Here is a 16,997-nt window from a genome sequence, read left to right as displayed (position 1 = left end):
AAAATGTATTTTTTTGTGTGTTCCTTCCTTTACTAATATTATTAAATTCATTTGATTATTTAAGGTGGAACCAAGTACAAAATTATTTCCTGCAGTTTTTGCACAAGCTACAAGTCCCAACGTTTTTCAGTTTGAGTTGGGAAGAATAAAGGTAAGAAAGACTCGTTCCTGGTATTATATTTGGGTTGTTTTTTGTTAGGAAATAGCATTTAATTCTTCTTCAATTAATTCCATACTTTATTAGTACTGATATTAATCACATAAATCATTCTTTAAAAGTTTCCATATTTGAAAATTCTGTAATCTCGTTAAGGTCACTAGGGTAACATAAGTAATTAGAAAGGGTTTTCTTTGGTTATCATAAGTATATTATTTAATAAAACTAGGCTTGTACAGAACACAAATGCCAAATTACATTCAGCTCAGTAATCACTGAACTCACAGGTAAACTAGTGAACGGGCGTGAAGAGCTGAAAGTATGCTACATTGTGGTAAATGCAAGAGTGGCAGGTATTGAGTACTTTGGGAACATAAATGAAAGGACAGCTAAGTAGGATGGGGTGGATCAGGTAAAGCTGAAAGAGGAGATGACATTTAGGTTGATTCTTAGCTGTTGAATGACAGATCTCAGGGTACATTTGCTAGGAGAGGGCATTCTAGACAGAGGGTGAGAGAAAGTGAAAATACATAGGCATGAAAGTGCTGAAGGTTAAGGAATTCAGTGTGACTGTAACAAAGGATGCTTCTGGGATGTGGCTAGAGATGAATATGGATGGAAGGTAGTCCAAGTTGAAAAGGCCTTAAATGCCATAGTAAGAAGTGTACACCTATTCCCTAGGCAGTGGTGCCTTACTGGAAATTTGAAGCAGGGAATTGAGTATAATCAAACCTGTTTTGGGAAAATATGTTGGTAGTAATGTGGAGAAATATCTGCCCTCAAAAGAATGAGAGCAGGCAGTAATAATAATCTATCAACAGTTTGTTACTGTCCACATTGGAGAAGGTGATGAGACTCATGAAAGTCATCATGGAGAGAGAGTGATACATAAGAAGATGTTTTAGGGGAGAGATTAACAGAATTTGTCAATGAATTGGATTAATAGGATTTGTTGAAATTGGATTTGGTGCTCAAGGAGAATGAAGAATCAAAGATTAATTTCTTTTTCTTTTTTTTTACTTTTTTTGGGGGTGGACTTTTTTTTTTTTAATTAAAGTATAGTTGATTTACAATGTCGTGTTAGTTTCAGGTGTACAGCATGGTGATTCAGTTTGTGTGTGTGTGTGTGTGTGTGTGTGTGTGTGTGTGTGTGTGTGTGTACTCCTTCAGATTCTCTTCCCTTATAGGATATTACAAAAAATTGGGTATAGTTCCCTGTGCTATACAGTAGATCATTGTTGGTTATCTGTTTTATGTATAGTAGTGTATATATGTTAATACAAAAAGGATTAATTTGAATAATTTTCGTTTGGCCAGCCAAGGGATACTAATACAACAACAAGCAGAAGAGCCTGCTGAAATTCAGAAGGAATTGAACTGAAATTCGCAATTGTAAACAATGAGATGCTGGGCACCCCTTGGGGTGAATTTAGTAGACAGTTTTACCATGCTGGCTCAGCGACCTTGGACATATTTCTTAAACCATGTGAGCTCAGTTTCTGCCTTTGTAAAACGAGATTCCAGCTGCCACAGAAGAGCCAATACAATATGGACTAAAGGAATCTGTGATTTTTGTTAAGTAGGAGGGCTTTAGTGACCTTTCCAGAAAAATTTCAGTAAAATGATGGAAGAAGCCGTAGTATTCTGTTCAAGATCATTCAATTCATATTATTATTTGAGACTGAACGTGAGGGAAAGGAGGCAGCAAGTTTGGATGACTGAACAGGGAGATCAGCTCGGTGGTTTCTGACCACCTAGAGGGGTGGGATAGGGAGGGTGGGAGGGAGGGAGACACAAGAGGGAAGAGATATGGGGACATATGTATATGGATAACTGATTCACTTTGTTATAAAGCAGAAACTAACACACCATTGTAAAGCAATTATACTCCAATAAAGATGTTAAAAAAAAAAAAAAGTTAAAATTTGACAGAAAAGTGGTAGTTTCTCAGAACCCAGACTCTGATATTGGTCTATTTGACATTTATGTTTCGTGTTTTATAGATATTGCAAATTGGATTATGTCTGAAACTGGACTGCTGACCATCACTCCCCCCTCCTCCTGACTTGCCTGATCGAGTCTTTCTGATCTGTCAGTTAATAACTCAGACCCCAAACCTTGGAGTCATCCTTGGCTTCCCTCCTTTACATTCCGCATCCCCGTTCCACCCCCCAGCAAATCCTCCACCTTCTGACCTCTCCCACCACCCCTCCTGCTGATCTGCCCTCCATCACCATCATTTCCCATCTGTATTTTTAGCCACTAGCCTCTAATTCATCCTCACCCCTCTGTTTATCATAGAACAATCCGAGTGACTGTCGTTATTTTAAAATAAAAATCAGACCATGTCACTCACTTCACTGCTCGAAACCCTAGAAACCCTGTTTCCCTGAAAGTAAAAATCAGAAGTCTGATGATGGTTCTCAAGTTCTTAACCTGCTGACCTCCTCTAACCCCTCTGACTTCACCTCCTCCTGATGTCCCCTCCTTCACTCCGCTGCAGCCACCCTGGCCACCAGCTCTTCCTCAGACTTGCCAGGCAAACTTTCTCCTTGGGTTCTTTGCATTCACAGTTCCCTCTGCATGGACATTTCTTCCCCTGCATATCCACATGGTTCTTCTCTTTGGATCGTTCTGTAAATGTCATCTTCTCAATGACACCATTCTGACCACCCTGTTTATTATTACTGTCCTGCATTCTGATTCCCCCATCCTGTTTTTTTTTTCCTCTCCATGACCTCTTTTCTAATAACTATTTAATTACTGATTTTGTTTATGTCTAATGAAAGAGAAATGGAAGCTGTATGAGGGTAGGGATTTTGTCTGTTTTGTTTCACTGATACATTCTCAGCGCCTGATACAAGTGCCTGGGTTTTTTGTCCTCATTAGCAAAAGAGAATTGGAAAGTAGCTTGAGGATGAGCAAGTCTAAATAATGCAGTAGAGAAGGTTCTAGAGGAGAGGAAGAAACCGAAGGTAATGCGGAAAGATGAGACAATTCTTTTATTGGCCCAGAAGAGGCAGGCAGGGGTGGTATCACGATCATAAATGAATGAATAAGCTTTGGTAGAGACTTTTCTTTCCCTGAGGCCAGACTGCAGGAATTGGAATGGTTGAAGATACGTATTAGAGGTGGAGGAAGGTGGAGGAGAAAGAAATTGTGTTTCTTGTTTAATAGTCAGGTTTATCTGTTGAGCTGTCTCTGGTATATTGCTGGTTACTCAAACCTGAGAAACCTGATGATGAGTGAGGGTGTGAGTAGTTTAAGGATGGATGAAGTGGGTGACAAAGGACAGACAATAAGAGAGGGAGAAAGCCAAGCGGATGTGACCAGTCTTTCGGGATGTTTGGATGAAAGCAGCTAAAGACATGCCAAGCGTCCCTGAGGACCCAGCTTGGTAAAGAAATAGGAAAGATACATGGTTATACTCTCTTGCTCTTGCATTCTCAGTGTGCCACTGAGTATATGGGAAGGAAACATCCCCAAATTTTCTCCACTTGTCCTTTCAGAAACAGCTCAACCCAATTTCTATTAGTTTTTGGATTGACTCTGCTCAACACGTAGCGTATCTGTCATTATCTCTTTCCTGTACAGAACTCTAGTCGTCACTTTATTGACCCCCCAGGAGCGTCATCCTTTCATTCTTTTTCTGCTTCCCCATCTCCTAGAATGTGATGCCTCTCTCAGCGGGATTATTCAAGAGCGAGCACAAAAACCCTGTGCCGCAGTGTCCCCCTCGTCTCCACGTGCAGTTCCTCTCACATGTCCTCTGGAGCAGAATGCCCAACCAGTTCTTGAAGGTAGACGTGTCTCGAATAAGTGAACGCCAAGGCTGGCTGGTGCAGTGTGTGGAGCCTCTGCAGTTCATGTCTCTCCATATCCCAGAGGAGAACAGGTCAGGCCTGAGCATCCTTTACTGTCTGATGGGGACCCATCAAATTAGATGCCTACCCCAGGGTTCAGGGGTGGTGCTGGGGAAACAAAATGGGGCTTAAAAAATACTGATTTCTTGGGGCCATGGAGACGTTATTTTGTACATCCCAAGTTTAAGTCTATGTCTCAACTCCTTGGTTACTGAAACAGAATTATTACAGGTGAAGAGGTGATTTGATAGTGTATGATTTCTTTCCTCATTCTTGTTTTGCTTATGAGAATAACAGTAAGTAAAAATTCAGGCAAGTACAGCTGCCATCTGACTTAAGGCAGCTGAGTAAGAGAGTATCACAGAACTGTAAGATAGTAAAGAGGGAATCAGAAAAATCACTTAGTTCAGTCCTTTGTTTGACAGATGGGAAAAACTGAGACCAAGAGATGTCAGTGAAAGAGCATTGTGAAAATACCTTGAGGGCTTTGGAAACAAGTTTATACGCATTCTAGACAGTCATAGTAATAATATAAAGTACACTTAATGTTCAGAGGTGGCTTTGTTTATGATTTTCAGTTTTTCCATGTGAGAGCCAATTAAATTGCAGAGATTTCATTTTAGCAGCCTCATTATCAGTTTGGGACCAAGATTTCCCTCCCAAAGTATCATTAAAAAGTTAAGTCACAAACTAAGTGAAAACATTTCATGAAAACAATGCAAAGACACACATATTTGTTATTTTTCTTATCTTTTAAAACTCTACTCTTAAAAAGCTTCAGGAGCTATGTTCATTTTTATATGTTTAGACATGCTTGGCACTTTTCTTTTAATACCTTTAAAATTTAACCTGTATTTTGGAAAACAATTGGTCAGTTCCTCAACAAGTTAAATACAGAGTTACCATAAGAGCTTTCAATTCCACTCCTAGGTATATACCCAAGGGAAATGAAAACATGTCCACACAAAAACTTGTACACGAATTTCAGAGCAGCATTATTCACAGTAGCCAAAAAGTGGGAACAACCCAAATGCCCACCAGCTAATTCGTGGATAAATAAAGTGTGGTGAATCCATACTGTAAATCTATTTGGCAATACAAAGGAATGAAATACTTTATATGTGCTACAAAATGGATGAAGCTTTAAAACATACTAAGTTTTTAACTAGTTATACTACTACCACATGGTTATAGGATTCCATTTACAGGAAAAGTCCGTAATAGGCAAATCTTTAGGGAGAGAAAGTAGAATAATGTTTACTTAGGGGAGGCAAGGGCAGTGGACCTGAGGAATGACTGCCACTGGGTACTACTGGGTTTCTTTTGGGGTGAGGAAAACGTTCTAAGCTTAGATTATAGTTATGGTTGCCCAGTTCCGTTAATATACTAAAGCCATTGAATTATTTATTTTAAGTAGGTAAATTGTATAGTATGTAAATGATATCTCAATAAAGCTGTTTCCAAACAGAAGAAATCCAAAGAAAAATTAATCTGGCCAGGTGAATTATTTTTAATCCATTAAGTATTTATTTGTATATTTTTAGGTGAAATAATTAGAGAGGTACAGCATTCACAATGTACTCTTTAGAGGATTCAACTTAATTTCATACTTTTTATTTTATGTGAGAAAAGTTTTATTGGAATTTTGCATCTAGTGTTTTAAAAAAATTACTCTGCAACCAAAAGAAACATCACATTTGGGAACGAATTTTTCTTTATAAGGGAAGATATTCTCTCTCTATTAAGCAGAGAGTTTTAAGGTTGTGATTTAATATGTTGGCATGTTATAGAAACCCAACATACACTCCTGCCGTAGTAATGTATTATTTTTGTTAATTACCTGTGATAAATTATATGCAAATGAATGGATAATTTAAATTCTTACTATCGGCCGTAAAGAATTTGAGTCAATTTCCCAAAATATATGAAATGCAAATTTGTTAAAAAAAAGTGTCATTGGAATCAGGTTGCAGAGAAGGTAAGGATAGGAAAATAACAAAGCCAGGACTGGTCCACAGTCATTCACATCATACCATGATATGGCTGCACATTGGTTTCACACTTCGTAGAAGCCAAAGAAAAATCTGATGAGTTTCAAAATTCAGATTCCAAAATGGAAATGCCGACTAGTATTCAAGTAAAATCTGTTCCTCATGCCCCAATAATATGACAATTAACTAATATTTTAAAAATTGAATGGTAGTAGATGTATGTCAGTCCTCTGTTTCTTTCATGAGATATCTCACTCATAGTTCATAATTTAATTTACTTATTTTTGGGGTTGTTTCCCTCTTTAACTAGGCAGTAAGCTGCCTTAGGGCAGGAATCTTGTCTGTATTGTTCACCATCATTTCACCAGTGCACAGTGGTCAATACATAATAGGTACTCTGTAATGTTTGATGAATAAAAGAATGATATTGAGTCATGAAGGAAATTTCTCCCCTGGAGACTTTAAAGACTATAATGAGTTGTATTAGTCAGATTTTACTGTAATGGCAACCCCAAACTTTCGGTGGCTTGCAAAGAAACCTGTATTTCTTGCTCATGTTACAAGAGGTCGTGGGTCCACTGCAGCCCTGCTCCAGGCTGGGGGGATGGTCTGCGGATGTGGTTCATGTACCTTCTTGCCCAGCTGATGGGGCAGCCCTGATCTGGGACGTATAGCTTCCATGGTCAAGGGTAGTAGATATGAAGGAGGGCTAACAGACCGCTAAGAGTTTTCTTTTCCCTTGTGGCAGATGTTCTATCCAGTTACATTTTATTGACCAAGGCAAGTCAGGTATAGTCAAGCCCAAAGTAAGTAGGGTCGATAAGATGACTCCATCTACAGGGAAGAAGGGGGAAGGAGAATATTTACTGACAACAATGCAACTTACAGCACGTGCTAAAGACGTGCTAGATGATATATTTGGCGTTGTGCTTATAACAGATGAAACAGTGAGTTATTTCTTTTGTTCACCTCCAGTTAAAGCCATTGTTCCTTAATGTATGAATATTGCTACAATGGGTTGGTGTGGAAAGACAGACTAAATTAGTTGTGGTATATCCTTTGGTTTGCCTTGACCTAAGTCAGGTTATGAGAAGTAGACTACAACTCCTTCCGATTTCTCCCATTCATTCATTCATTCCACAAACATGTATTAGTGCCCACTGTGTTCCTGTCACTGGATAGAAAATAGTGAGCAAAACAGACATGACCCTTACCTTAAAAGGCTGGTCTGGTAGGGGGGAGGGGTGCTTTATAGGAAAGAACATGGCATCATAAAATGAATCATGGGGGGTGAATTGGGAGTGGCAGCAGCAACGCAGATTGTAGGGTCCTTATATATTGTTTCTAGAAACTGACATTTTGAGATTGATCAGACAGTAGACTGAATTGCGTTCTTCAGTAAGGACCTAGAGTACAGATATTCTGGGTTGCTACAATAAACGGGTTTATATATTTTGGCCATTAGCCAGGCTGAGGGATGGGTGACAGTCTTCTTGGGATATTGAAAAGCCCAGTTAAGATATGGGAATCTTCCACTACACCTTGAGGTGGCGGGGGCTTATTCAATTATATCTTTCCAAGAACTAGGTGCCAGCAGCTGGGCCCAGCAGATGTGTGGTTTCCTGGAAGTCTAGGTGATACACAGGGTGGGTAATTATTTGCTAGGCATTTTATAATGCATTGAATCTTCTGACTCTGAGAGTCAGAAGGTGGAGTCTGGAATAAGTCGGCATCATCAAGCCACAGTGGGTTTTAGCAGAATGCCTGACCTGAAAAGCACAGGTACAATGGATATGTGGTGTGGGCAGGATGACAGGGTATCTAAGGATAGTGACAAAGCTTAACGATAAATAATCACAAATAATTATTCAGTACCCACTGTGTGCTAGGCTAGGTGCTGGATGAATACTAATAACCACAGTATATAATAGCCCCTGTCCTGATGAGCGTATATTACAGTCTCACCAAGGATACATTGCAAGATGAATGAGTGGTTCCCTTGATTATCAATATATCAAGTTTCTACCTTTAATACTATAGTGTTGCCCATGAGCAATCTACGTAATTTAAAGAGTTTAGAAAAATTAGCGCATCTAAAGGAATTATGTGCTCTTAAAGTAGATTTTCTTTTAAAAGGAATGACTTGACTTTAGGTACATTCTGGACGTACGCTTAAGGTTTAATTGGGTTGAAAGGTCATGATGTGTGGTAGAAGCAAAATGATCTGATATAAACTCAGATTCCCCACAGAAACTTTGCTGAGTGAAAATGTCCCTAATAGTGTTTGTTTCATGAGTGGCACATACCTGGTGGAAACAAGATGGCAATGGCATATGTTTGGGTCCCTGAGGGACGTGTAAGTAGGTAAATTATGTCAAAGGAATTATCCCTCTGTTTACCTACTGACTGGTTACACTCAGAGCTGATCCTAAAGTCAGAGACAAAGCAACATAGCCTAAGGCTAAGTTTTCTGGCTTCTTGAAGCAGGTTAGCCAAATTGGAAAAGGAGATTCAGGATTTTTCGAAGAGTGCTCAAATTCCAAGCACTAGTGACTGGAAATTTTCAACATCAAATTCTATCTGGAAGAAAACTTAAAAACATCTAGAACTGATTTTTTTAAATCTATGCTATCATCAAACATGTCACAGAAAACTAATTTAAAAAATAGTGTCTGTTTCCATAACTTGTGACATCAACGACATATGTAGATTTCTCCTCTGATGGAGAATCGTTTTCAGTGTCCATGTTTAACTTCTCTTGTCTCCAGATCTGTGGACATCCTGGAACTAACCGAGCAGGAAGAACTGCTGAAATTCCACTACCATACCCTCCGGCTCTACTCGGCCGTCTGCGCGCTTGGGAATCACCGGGTGGCCCACGCCTTGTGCAGCCACGTGGACGAACCGCAGCTGCTCTACACCATCGAGAATAAGTACATGCCCGGCTTGCTGCGCGCCGGCTACTACGACCTGCTGATTGACATCCACCTCAGCTCCTACGCCACCGCCAGACTCATGATGAACAATGAGTTCATCGTCCCTATGACGGAGGAGACAAAGAGCATCACCCTCTTCCCCGATGAGAACAAAAAGCACGGCCTCCCGGGCATTGGCCTCAGCACCTCCCTCAGGCCGCGGATGCAGTTTTCCTCCCCGAGTTTTGTCAGCATTAACAACGAGGGTTACCAGTACAGCCCTGAGTTCCCGCTGGACATCCTGAAGGCCAAGACCATACAGATGCTGATGGAGGCCGTAAAAGAGGGCAGCCTTCACGCCCGGGACCCCGTCGGGGGGACCACTGAGTTCCTCTTCGTCCCTCTCATCAAGTTGTTCTATACCCTGCTCATCATGGGCATCTTCCACAACGAGGACTTGAAACACATCTTGCAGTTGATTGAGCCCAGCGTGTTCAAGGAAGCTGCCGGTCCCGAGGAAGAGGGAGAGTCGCCAGAGAAGGAGCCCTGCGCGGAAGACTCCAAGCTGGAAGGGGTCACTGAGGAAGAAAACAAAGTGGGTAAGAGGTCCGAGGAAGGCCTGCTCCAAATGAAACTGCCCGAGCCAGTTAAGCTGCAGGTAATCAGAGAAAAAGATTGCAGTGAATTTCACAACCTATTAACACTGACCTTTGTCTCTTTTTCTGTGTGTGTGTGTGTGTGTGTGTGTGTGTGTGTGTGTGTGTGTGTGTGTGTATTTGTATTCCTGGGTAAAGATAGTTCTTCATAAAATTAACCAACTTCCTGTTACACCTGGGGACATGCCCATCTGATTTTCCTGCATTTGGAATGAAGTTCACGTATTTTCCAATTGAGTCAGTTGACATATTTTTGTGTATTTTTGTCAAGGTGGTTTCCTTGGTCAAGTACGTGTCCGCCCGTCATACACGTGTGTGTGTGGCATGTCGCTATTTCTCTGTGTGTACGTGTGGGTGTGCATATTTGTGCGTGTGCGTGTGTGTCTGTCTGTCCGAAAGGAGCATAGGAGATGGGTTTTTGTCCTGCCAGTGTTACCGAGTCCAAGCTCATATTGCTCGCCGCACTGTCCAGTAAATCGAGAACATGACAAAGGCTCTGACTCGGGAAGAGACGAGACCAGCGTCTGCGGGGAAGGAGGGTGAGATGATAGGCAGGGGGCAGTTCATACAGAGTCTGGCTGTTTGCTAAAACCAGCCATACAGTGGATTTGAATATTTATTCTAATTTCAGTTACAACCTCTGAAGAATTTTAGCAGGATAATTTTATTCTGAAAATCTCAGTAGAGCTCTCTGTGAGGGGAGTAAGAAAGGGTGGTCATCCAGAGCCCACTTAGTAGGACGCTGTCATGCTGGTTCAGACCCGAGGGGGACAGTGCTTACACTGGGGTGGGACAAAGCCAAAGCGGATGGAGAGAGGGACATAGACACTGGGACTGTCTCAGAACTGGCATTGACAGAAGTGGCCATGTTGTGGATGGTGACAGACAGGGCTGTGTATTTATATCACAATTGGTATAAAGTGTATTTAAATGTTCCCTAAACTTGGGCAGAACATTCTCTGGAAGGCATGTTTCTACTGATGCGCCGTATCAGTTAAAAATCCTTTGGGCTTCTGATAAAAGAATACCCAGCTGACCATTTAATGAATAAGCAGTAAAACCACTGAGTTAACTTAAAGTCTGGAGGTAGACAGTTCTAGAATGAATGTAGTAGCTCAGTGGTGTCATCAGGAACCCAGACCTTACTATCTTCCTGCAATCCTCAGTTTATGGTTTTTATCCTAAAGTGTGTCACCTCCGTCTTCCCCCAGTGATCATGTCATTAGCCAGTTTTTGAAAAGAGGGTATTCTAGCCTGTTACGGATGGTGAAAAATCTTTCCCAGACGTCGCCTTGCAAACTTCTCTTCATTATCTCATTTGCCTCTAGCTGCAGACGAGGCTGGGACAGTAAGTGTTCATCAGAGGGACATCAGAGGGTATTTGCCATTTGGGCTTAGACGAATTATGTTTCATCCCCTGGCACCGAGCACGTCGCTATCTACATAAGATCGGGATTCTGTAAATAAAGGAGAAGAGCTGACCACTAAGCGTGTCTGCCGCGGATTTTGATTTGTTATATACATTAACTAAGTTGCAGAAATGAAATTTGGTGTCTTTTTAACTGTCTCTTTAGATGTGCCTGCTACTTCAGTACCTCTGTGACTGCCAGGTCCGGCACCGGATAGAAGCCATTGTGGCCTTTTCAGATGACTTTGTAGCCAAGCTCCAAGACAATCAACGATTCCGCTATAACGAAGTTATGCAAGCCTTAAACATGTCGGCTGCACTCACAGCCAGGAAAACAAAGGAATTCAGATCACCGCCTCAAGAGCAGGTACAAGAATGAACTGAAAGGTCTTCCTTTTACTTGGGGTTTTAGTTCATTCAGGTTCCACACGTTGCAAAACGATACCAGAAGTTGCGAGTGTATTTTTCTCCTGTTCTCTTTAAACTGGCTGCGTTCGTTTAGTCAGTGTTCATAGGTCACACCACAATTGCCTACTTATTTGGTCTCACCAAAGTTACCTAATTATCTGTTAGTTTAAACAGATGAGAGACTTATTAAAAGGTATAGATGTATTGCGGACTCTGTGGAAACCACTGTGCCAGATTCTGAAGTTCTTCCAATAGGAATAATATCCAAGCGCAGGTGGGTCTTCGTTGGCTGGCACAGCACCGCCCCAGCTAATAGGCACCCTTGACTCCTAGGACTTAATACTTTGCATTTTGTGTCTCCTAGAAGAACCCAGTGTCACTGCCACCAGTCTTGCAGGAATAGTGATCACCTCTTTGTGGTTCTTCCTCTGGTTGCTGACCTCCAAACCCAGGTCTCCCTTGGGTGCAGCAAAACCAAAAGCCTATGCCTAAACCCAAGAATGAGCTAGTCTAGGATTGTGCATTTTCTGGCCTCCACCTAAGGATGGGTCTCATAGTGTGAGGTATTACCAAAAAGTAGCTGTGGTGGTCACAAGGTATAACTGACAGATCGCGTCTTCAGTAACTTACCTTGCTCATTCCCTCTATGTCCAAGATACCTCTGAATGAAAGCGTTTAGGGACTAATTGCAGAATTTATCTTTTTCTCACCAGAATGTAATTTCTTTGAGGGAAGGGACATGGAATCTTGTTTATTGCTGTAAACAACATTTACTGAGGCAGAGAACAAGTCCAACCTCTCCCAGAGTAAATTCCATTCGTTAAACTACTATTGGGAGACTTGTGCTTCTGGAAAGATGGAGTACATGTGCCTTTCCCTATTCTTCCTTCTAAGTACAACTGTAACCCTGGACATTACATAAAAGACAACATAAGAAGACTCTAAAAGATAGAAGAAAGAGTGGCTACGGAAGTTGGGAGCTGAGGAATGACGTGGTGGTGAGTTCCCTGGGTTTTCTTTTTGCCTCACCTATCCCAGACTTGGAGCTAAAGAAGCCGCCAATGCTGAAACGCCAGCGGGCATAGACAAGAAAAGCCCCAACAAGTGCCTTCTCTGTCTAGCCAACGGACCAGAAAGACTGTTTTTTCTAGCAAGACAGAAGACTTTTAGGTAATGACCATGCTACTCCAGCCAAACACCACAGTAAACCCTGTGCCCCACCCCCTACCCAAACCAGCAGACACTGAGTGGAGAGCTTAGACTTCCACTCTCACCAGGCTGTACACAGGTCCTCCAACTGGGACGGTGGGGAGCTGGGACTTTATCCCCGCTGAGTGGTGATGAGACCTACCCCTTCCTGATTGTCAGTAGAGGCCAGGGAGGGAGATACACCAAGGCACTCTTACCCTTTCCAGCCAGGGTTGTGTGAGTTCAGGTCCATTGGGGACCTGGATCTCCCAGCCTCACACAGCAGAAACAAGGTCTCCTCTCTCCTTCATGGAGGTCAAGTGGAGAAATGAACTTTCCACTCCACCTGGCAGTAGTGAGGCGCCCCAGCCCTTCTCCTGCTGGATAGTGTCAGAAGAAGCCAGAAGTTTCAATAAGAACCAAAGTCTCATAACACAATACCAGAAGTATCCAGGTTTCAATTACAAATCACTCATCACACCAAGAACCAGCAAAAACTTGAATGAAAAATGACAATCAATAGATACAAACTCCGAGATGACAAAACTAAAAACAGAAAGTTGCAGCAAAAAAAAAATAGAAGTTACGAAGAAGAGCCAAATGGAAATTTTAGAGCTGAAAAATACAGTATCTGAATTTTTAAAAACCTTCAGTGGATGGACTTAACATCAGAATGGAGGAAAAAGAGAAAAGAATCATTGAACTGAAGGGAGAACAATAGAAATTACCTAGCCTGAAAAACCAGAAAATAGAGTTAAAAAAAAAATAGAGCTTCAGGGATGAGTGCAAATATAGCAAAAGGTCTCATATTTGTGGCATTAGATTTCCAGAGGGATAAGAGAAAGAGAGTGAACTGAAAAAATACTTGAAAAAATAATGGTTGAAAATTTCCCAAATTTGGCAAAAGGTACAAAGATAAGAGATTCAAGAAACTGAGTAAGTCCCAAATCTAAACCAAGACGTATCATTGTCCTTAGTTTTCAGAAGTTTGACTAAGAAAAGTCTTGAAAGCCCTGAGAAACAAATGACACTCATAGGGGAAAGACAATTCAAATGACAACGGATTTCTCGTCAGAAAATATGGAGGGCAGAAGGAAGTGGCACAGCATTTTTCAAGTGCTGAAAGCAAAGATCTGTCAACCAGAATTCTATATGCAATGAAAATATCCTTCAGGAATGAAGGGGAAATCAATACTTTCTCAAATGAAGGAAAACTACCAGAATTTGATTACTCTGAAAGAATGCCTTCTTTAAACAGAAGGGAAATGATGAAAGAAGAAAATGTGAAAAATCAGGAAGGAAGACAAAACAACACAAGGTGTTAAGGGTAAATACAATTTCCTTCTCCTCCTGAGTCTTCTAAATTATGTTTGATGGACAAAGCAAAAATGGTAACTGTCTGATGTGTTCTAAATGTATGCATAAGTAATATCCAAGGCAATTTTATTTTCAGTGGAGAGAATAAGGGACATAAAGGAAGATAAGGATCCTATACTTCATTTAAACTGGTAAAATATTGATACCAGTAGACTGAGATAAATTATGTATATATTAATATCATATCCAGTGCAACCACTAAAAATGCTATGCAAAGAGATACACTAAAACATACCATGGATAATTCAAAATGGGATCCTAAAAGTAGTTCAAGGAACTCAAAGCATGTTGGGAAAAATAAATCAGAGAGAACAAACAGAAACTTCATGAATATAAATAATCTAAATACACTAAGTAAAAGACAGAGATTGACAGAGTGAATTTTAAAAACTTGGCCTAACTACATGCTGTCTACAAGAAACTCACTTAAAATGTAATAATATAGATATGTTTAAGGTAAAAGGATGAAAAAAGATATGTCATGAAAAATTAATCAAAAGAAGGTAAGAGCAAAGAAAATTATCGTAGACTGACAGGAACATTACAAAAGGATAAAAGATCAATCCACCAGGAAGGCAAATGTGTATGCACTTAAACAAAAGAACTGCAAAATATGTGAAGTGAACACATATAGAACTGAGAGGAGAAATAGACAAATACACGATTATAGTTGGAGACTTCAACACCCCTCAATATTTGAAGGAAAAGCTCGATGGAAAATCAGCAAGAATGTAGGAGAATACAACACTGTCATCAACTAGCAGGATTTTTGGAGATTTGTGGAACACTCCACCCAATAACAGAACACACATTTTTTTTTCAAGTGCCCATGAAACATTTGCAAAGATGGACTGTATCCTGAGCCATGAAACAACCTCAACAAATGTAAAAGAATTGAATGTTTTTATACAGAATGTTTTTTTGACCACAGTGGAGTCAAATTAGAAATCAGTAACAGAAAGGTAACAGGTAAATCTCTAAACACTTGGAAACTAAACAACACACTTCTAAATAATCCATAGTTTGAGAATCAAGTCTCAAGAGAAGTTAAAAATTACGTTGAACTGAAAGAAAATGAAAATATCACATATCAAAATTTGTGGAAACAGCCAAAACTGTGTGAGAGGGAAATTTATTGCATTAAATACTTAACGTTTAAAAAGAGAAAAGCACTCAAAGCAATAACCTAAATTGCCATCACAAGAATTTAGAAAAAGAGCAACATAAACCCAAAACAAGTAATACAGAACAGATGAGAAATGAATGCAAACTGAAAACAGGACAGTTACAAAAATCAGTGAATCCAAAAGCTGGTTATTTAAAAATATTTGTAAAGTCAATAAAACTCTAGAGAGACTGACAAAGGAAGAAAGGGAAGATACAAATTATCAAATCAGGAACGAAACAAGATATTACTACAGACCCTACAGTTGTCAAAAGGATCATATGGGAATTCATATATGCATACTGTATGATTCTACTTATATAACGTTCTTAAAATGCCAATGGTATAGAAATGGAGAACAGATTAGTGGTTGACAGGAATTAGGGATGAGGAGCAAGCAAGATGGAAGTGGGTGTGGTTATAAAAGGGTAACAGGAGGGATCCTGAAATGATGGAATTGTTCTCTCTTTTGACTCTATCAGTGTCAGTATCCTGGTTGTGATTCTGTACTACTGTTTTGAAAGATGTCACCGTAGCGGGTAACAGGGTAAAGGGTACACAGGATCTCTTTGTATTATTTCTTACAATAGCATGTGAATCTACAATTTTCTCAAAATAATAGTTTAACAAAAAATTCAAATACAAAGTTCTAAAAAGAAAACTTATAATTGTTTCCTAAAGGAAAATTATGGAACAGACTTCTCTTCATTTATGAATTTAATACTGTTCTTCATTTATGAATTTGATACTATTGTATCTAAAACTAAAACAAATGGAAGAAAGTTTCTTGCAGTTTGTTTAATTGAACCATTAATGTTAGAAAAAAGCATAGTTATCCATTATATTACTCTTCAATTATGTTTGGTTTTTCTTCTTCTTTACTGTATCCTTCTAAAAATAGTCCTTGAAAATATTCAATAAAGCATGGAAATTAACTAGGAAAAAAAGAAAATTTAGGAGAAGCATAATAAAAAATTTAAAAAACCAGCATTTAGATCTTAATTGATTGAAGAACGCCAAGTATACAAAGGTCTAATATTGTGGAATTGAGAAAGAGAAAGCAAAAGACATGACTGTTTTTCAGCATGCTAAGATTTGAATGATTCATTTGTGGTGTTTGTTGGATTGAGTGATAGATAATGATTTTTCATCTGTTGGGCAACCAGCTATGAATGCTGGAAAACAGATTTTGAACATCTTTGGTTTTTATGATCTTCTTTGCTGTGCCATTCCTGAATTCACTTTTCTTTTACTCTAGTTCTTCCTCTTTTGTTTTTCCAAACTTTCAGATCAATATGCTTCTCAATTTTAAGGATGACAAGAGCGAATGTCCATGTCCCGAAGAAATCCAAGACCAACTCTTGGATTTTCATGAAGATTTGATGACACATTGTGGTAAGGTCTTCTTGACCTGTAGGCATTAAATTATATGTCAGTAGCCCAAATCTATTAAGGGGATTCTCCCTTTTTTTTATTCTAAGAACTTTTAAAATGCAATTGATTGGATGTTCTGAATGTGTGGTTCTTTCTCCCTTTATGCGGTGGTGTGGATAAGTCTGCGTCTGCGTCTCAGTGAAAGAAAACGAATTAGCCATTTCTTAAGTGGTATATATATAGCGCCAGTAATATTATTTTTATTTTATTTTAATGAAGAGAGTAAGAGTATATTAATTCAGCTTATGAATGAAGAACCACTGAATGACTGCCAGAAGGTTATACTATACACACACACACACACACACACACACACACACACACACACACACATTTATATATATACTATAAATAAAGGAGTGCTCTAAAATGGTAGAATTATTGATTCAGACATAAAGTATTCCTTAGTTTAGGATATCTAATATCTGCTCTCTC

The 16,997-nt window shown here is 39.6% G+C and overlaps 1 protein-coding gene across 1 annotated transcript in view; it reads left to right on the top strand.

Annotated features, from left to right (window-relative positions):
* Nucleotides 1–16,997, top strand: part of RYR2 (ryanodine receptor 2) — a 523,123-nt gene that overhangs the window by 288,741 nt on the left and 217,385 nt on the right. The window contains exons 35-39 of the mRNA XM_007452954.1: nucleotides 65–151; nucleotides 3,826–4,052; nucleotides 8,780–9,584; nucleotides 11,157–11,357; nucleotides 16,418–16,523. Coding sequence (XP_007453016.1) covers nucleotides 65–151; nucleotides 3,826–4,052; nucleotides 8,780–9,584; nucleotides 11,157–11,357; nucleotides 16,418–16,523 — 1,426 coding nt within the window. The remainder of the gene's footprint in view (nucleotides 1–64; nucleotides 152–3,825; nucleotides 4,053–8,779; nucleotides 9,585–11,156; nucleotides 11,358–16,417; nucleotides 16,524–16,997) is intronic.

The sequence above is a fragment of the Lipotes vexillifer genome, unplaced genomic scaffold (assembly GCF_000442215.2).
Source record: "Lipotes vexillifer unplaced genomic scaffold, Lipotes_vexillifer_v1.1 scaffold1088, whole genome shotgun sequence".
NCBI classification, from domain to species: Eukaryota; Metazoa; Chordata; class Mammalia; order Artiodactyla; family Lipotidae; genus Lipotes; species Lipotes vexillifer.
The sequence above is the reverse complement of the archived record's forward strand: the minus strand, read 5'-3'. Positions and strand labels throughout refer to the sequence as shown.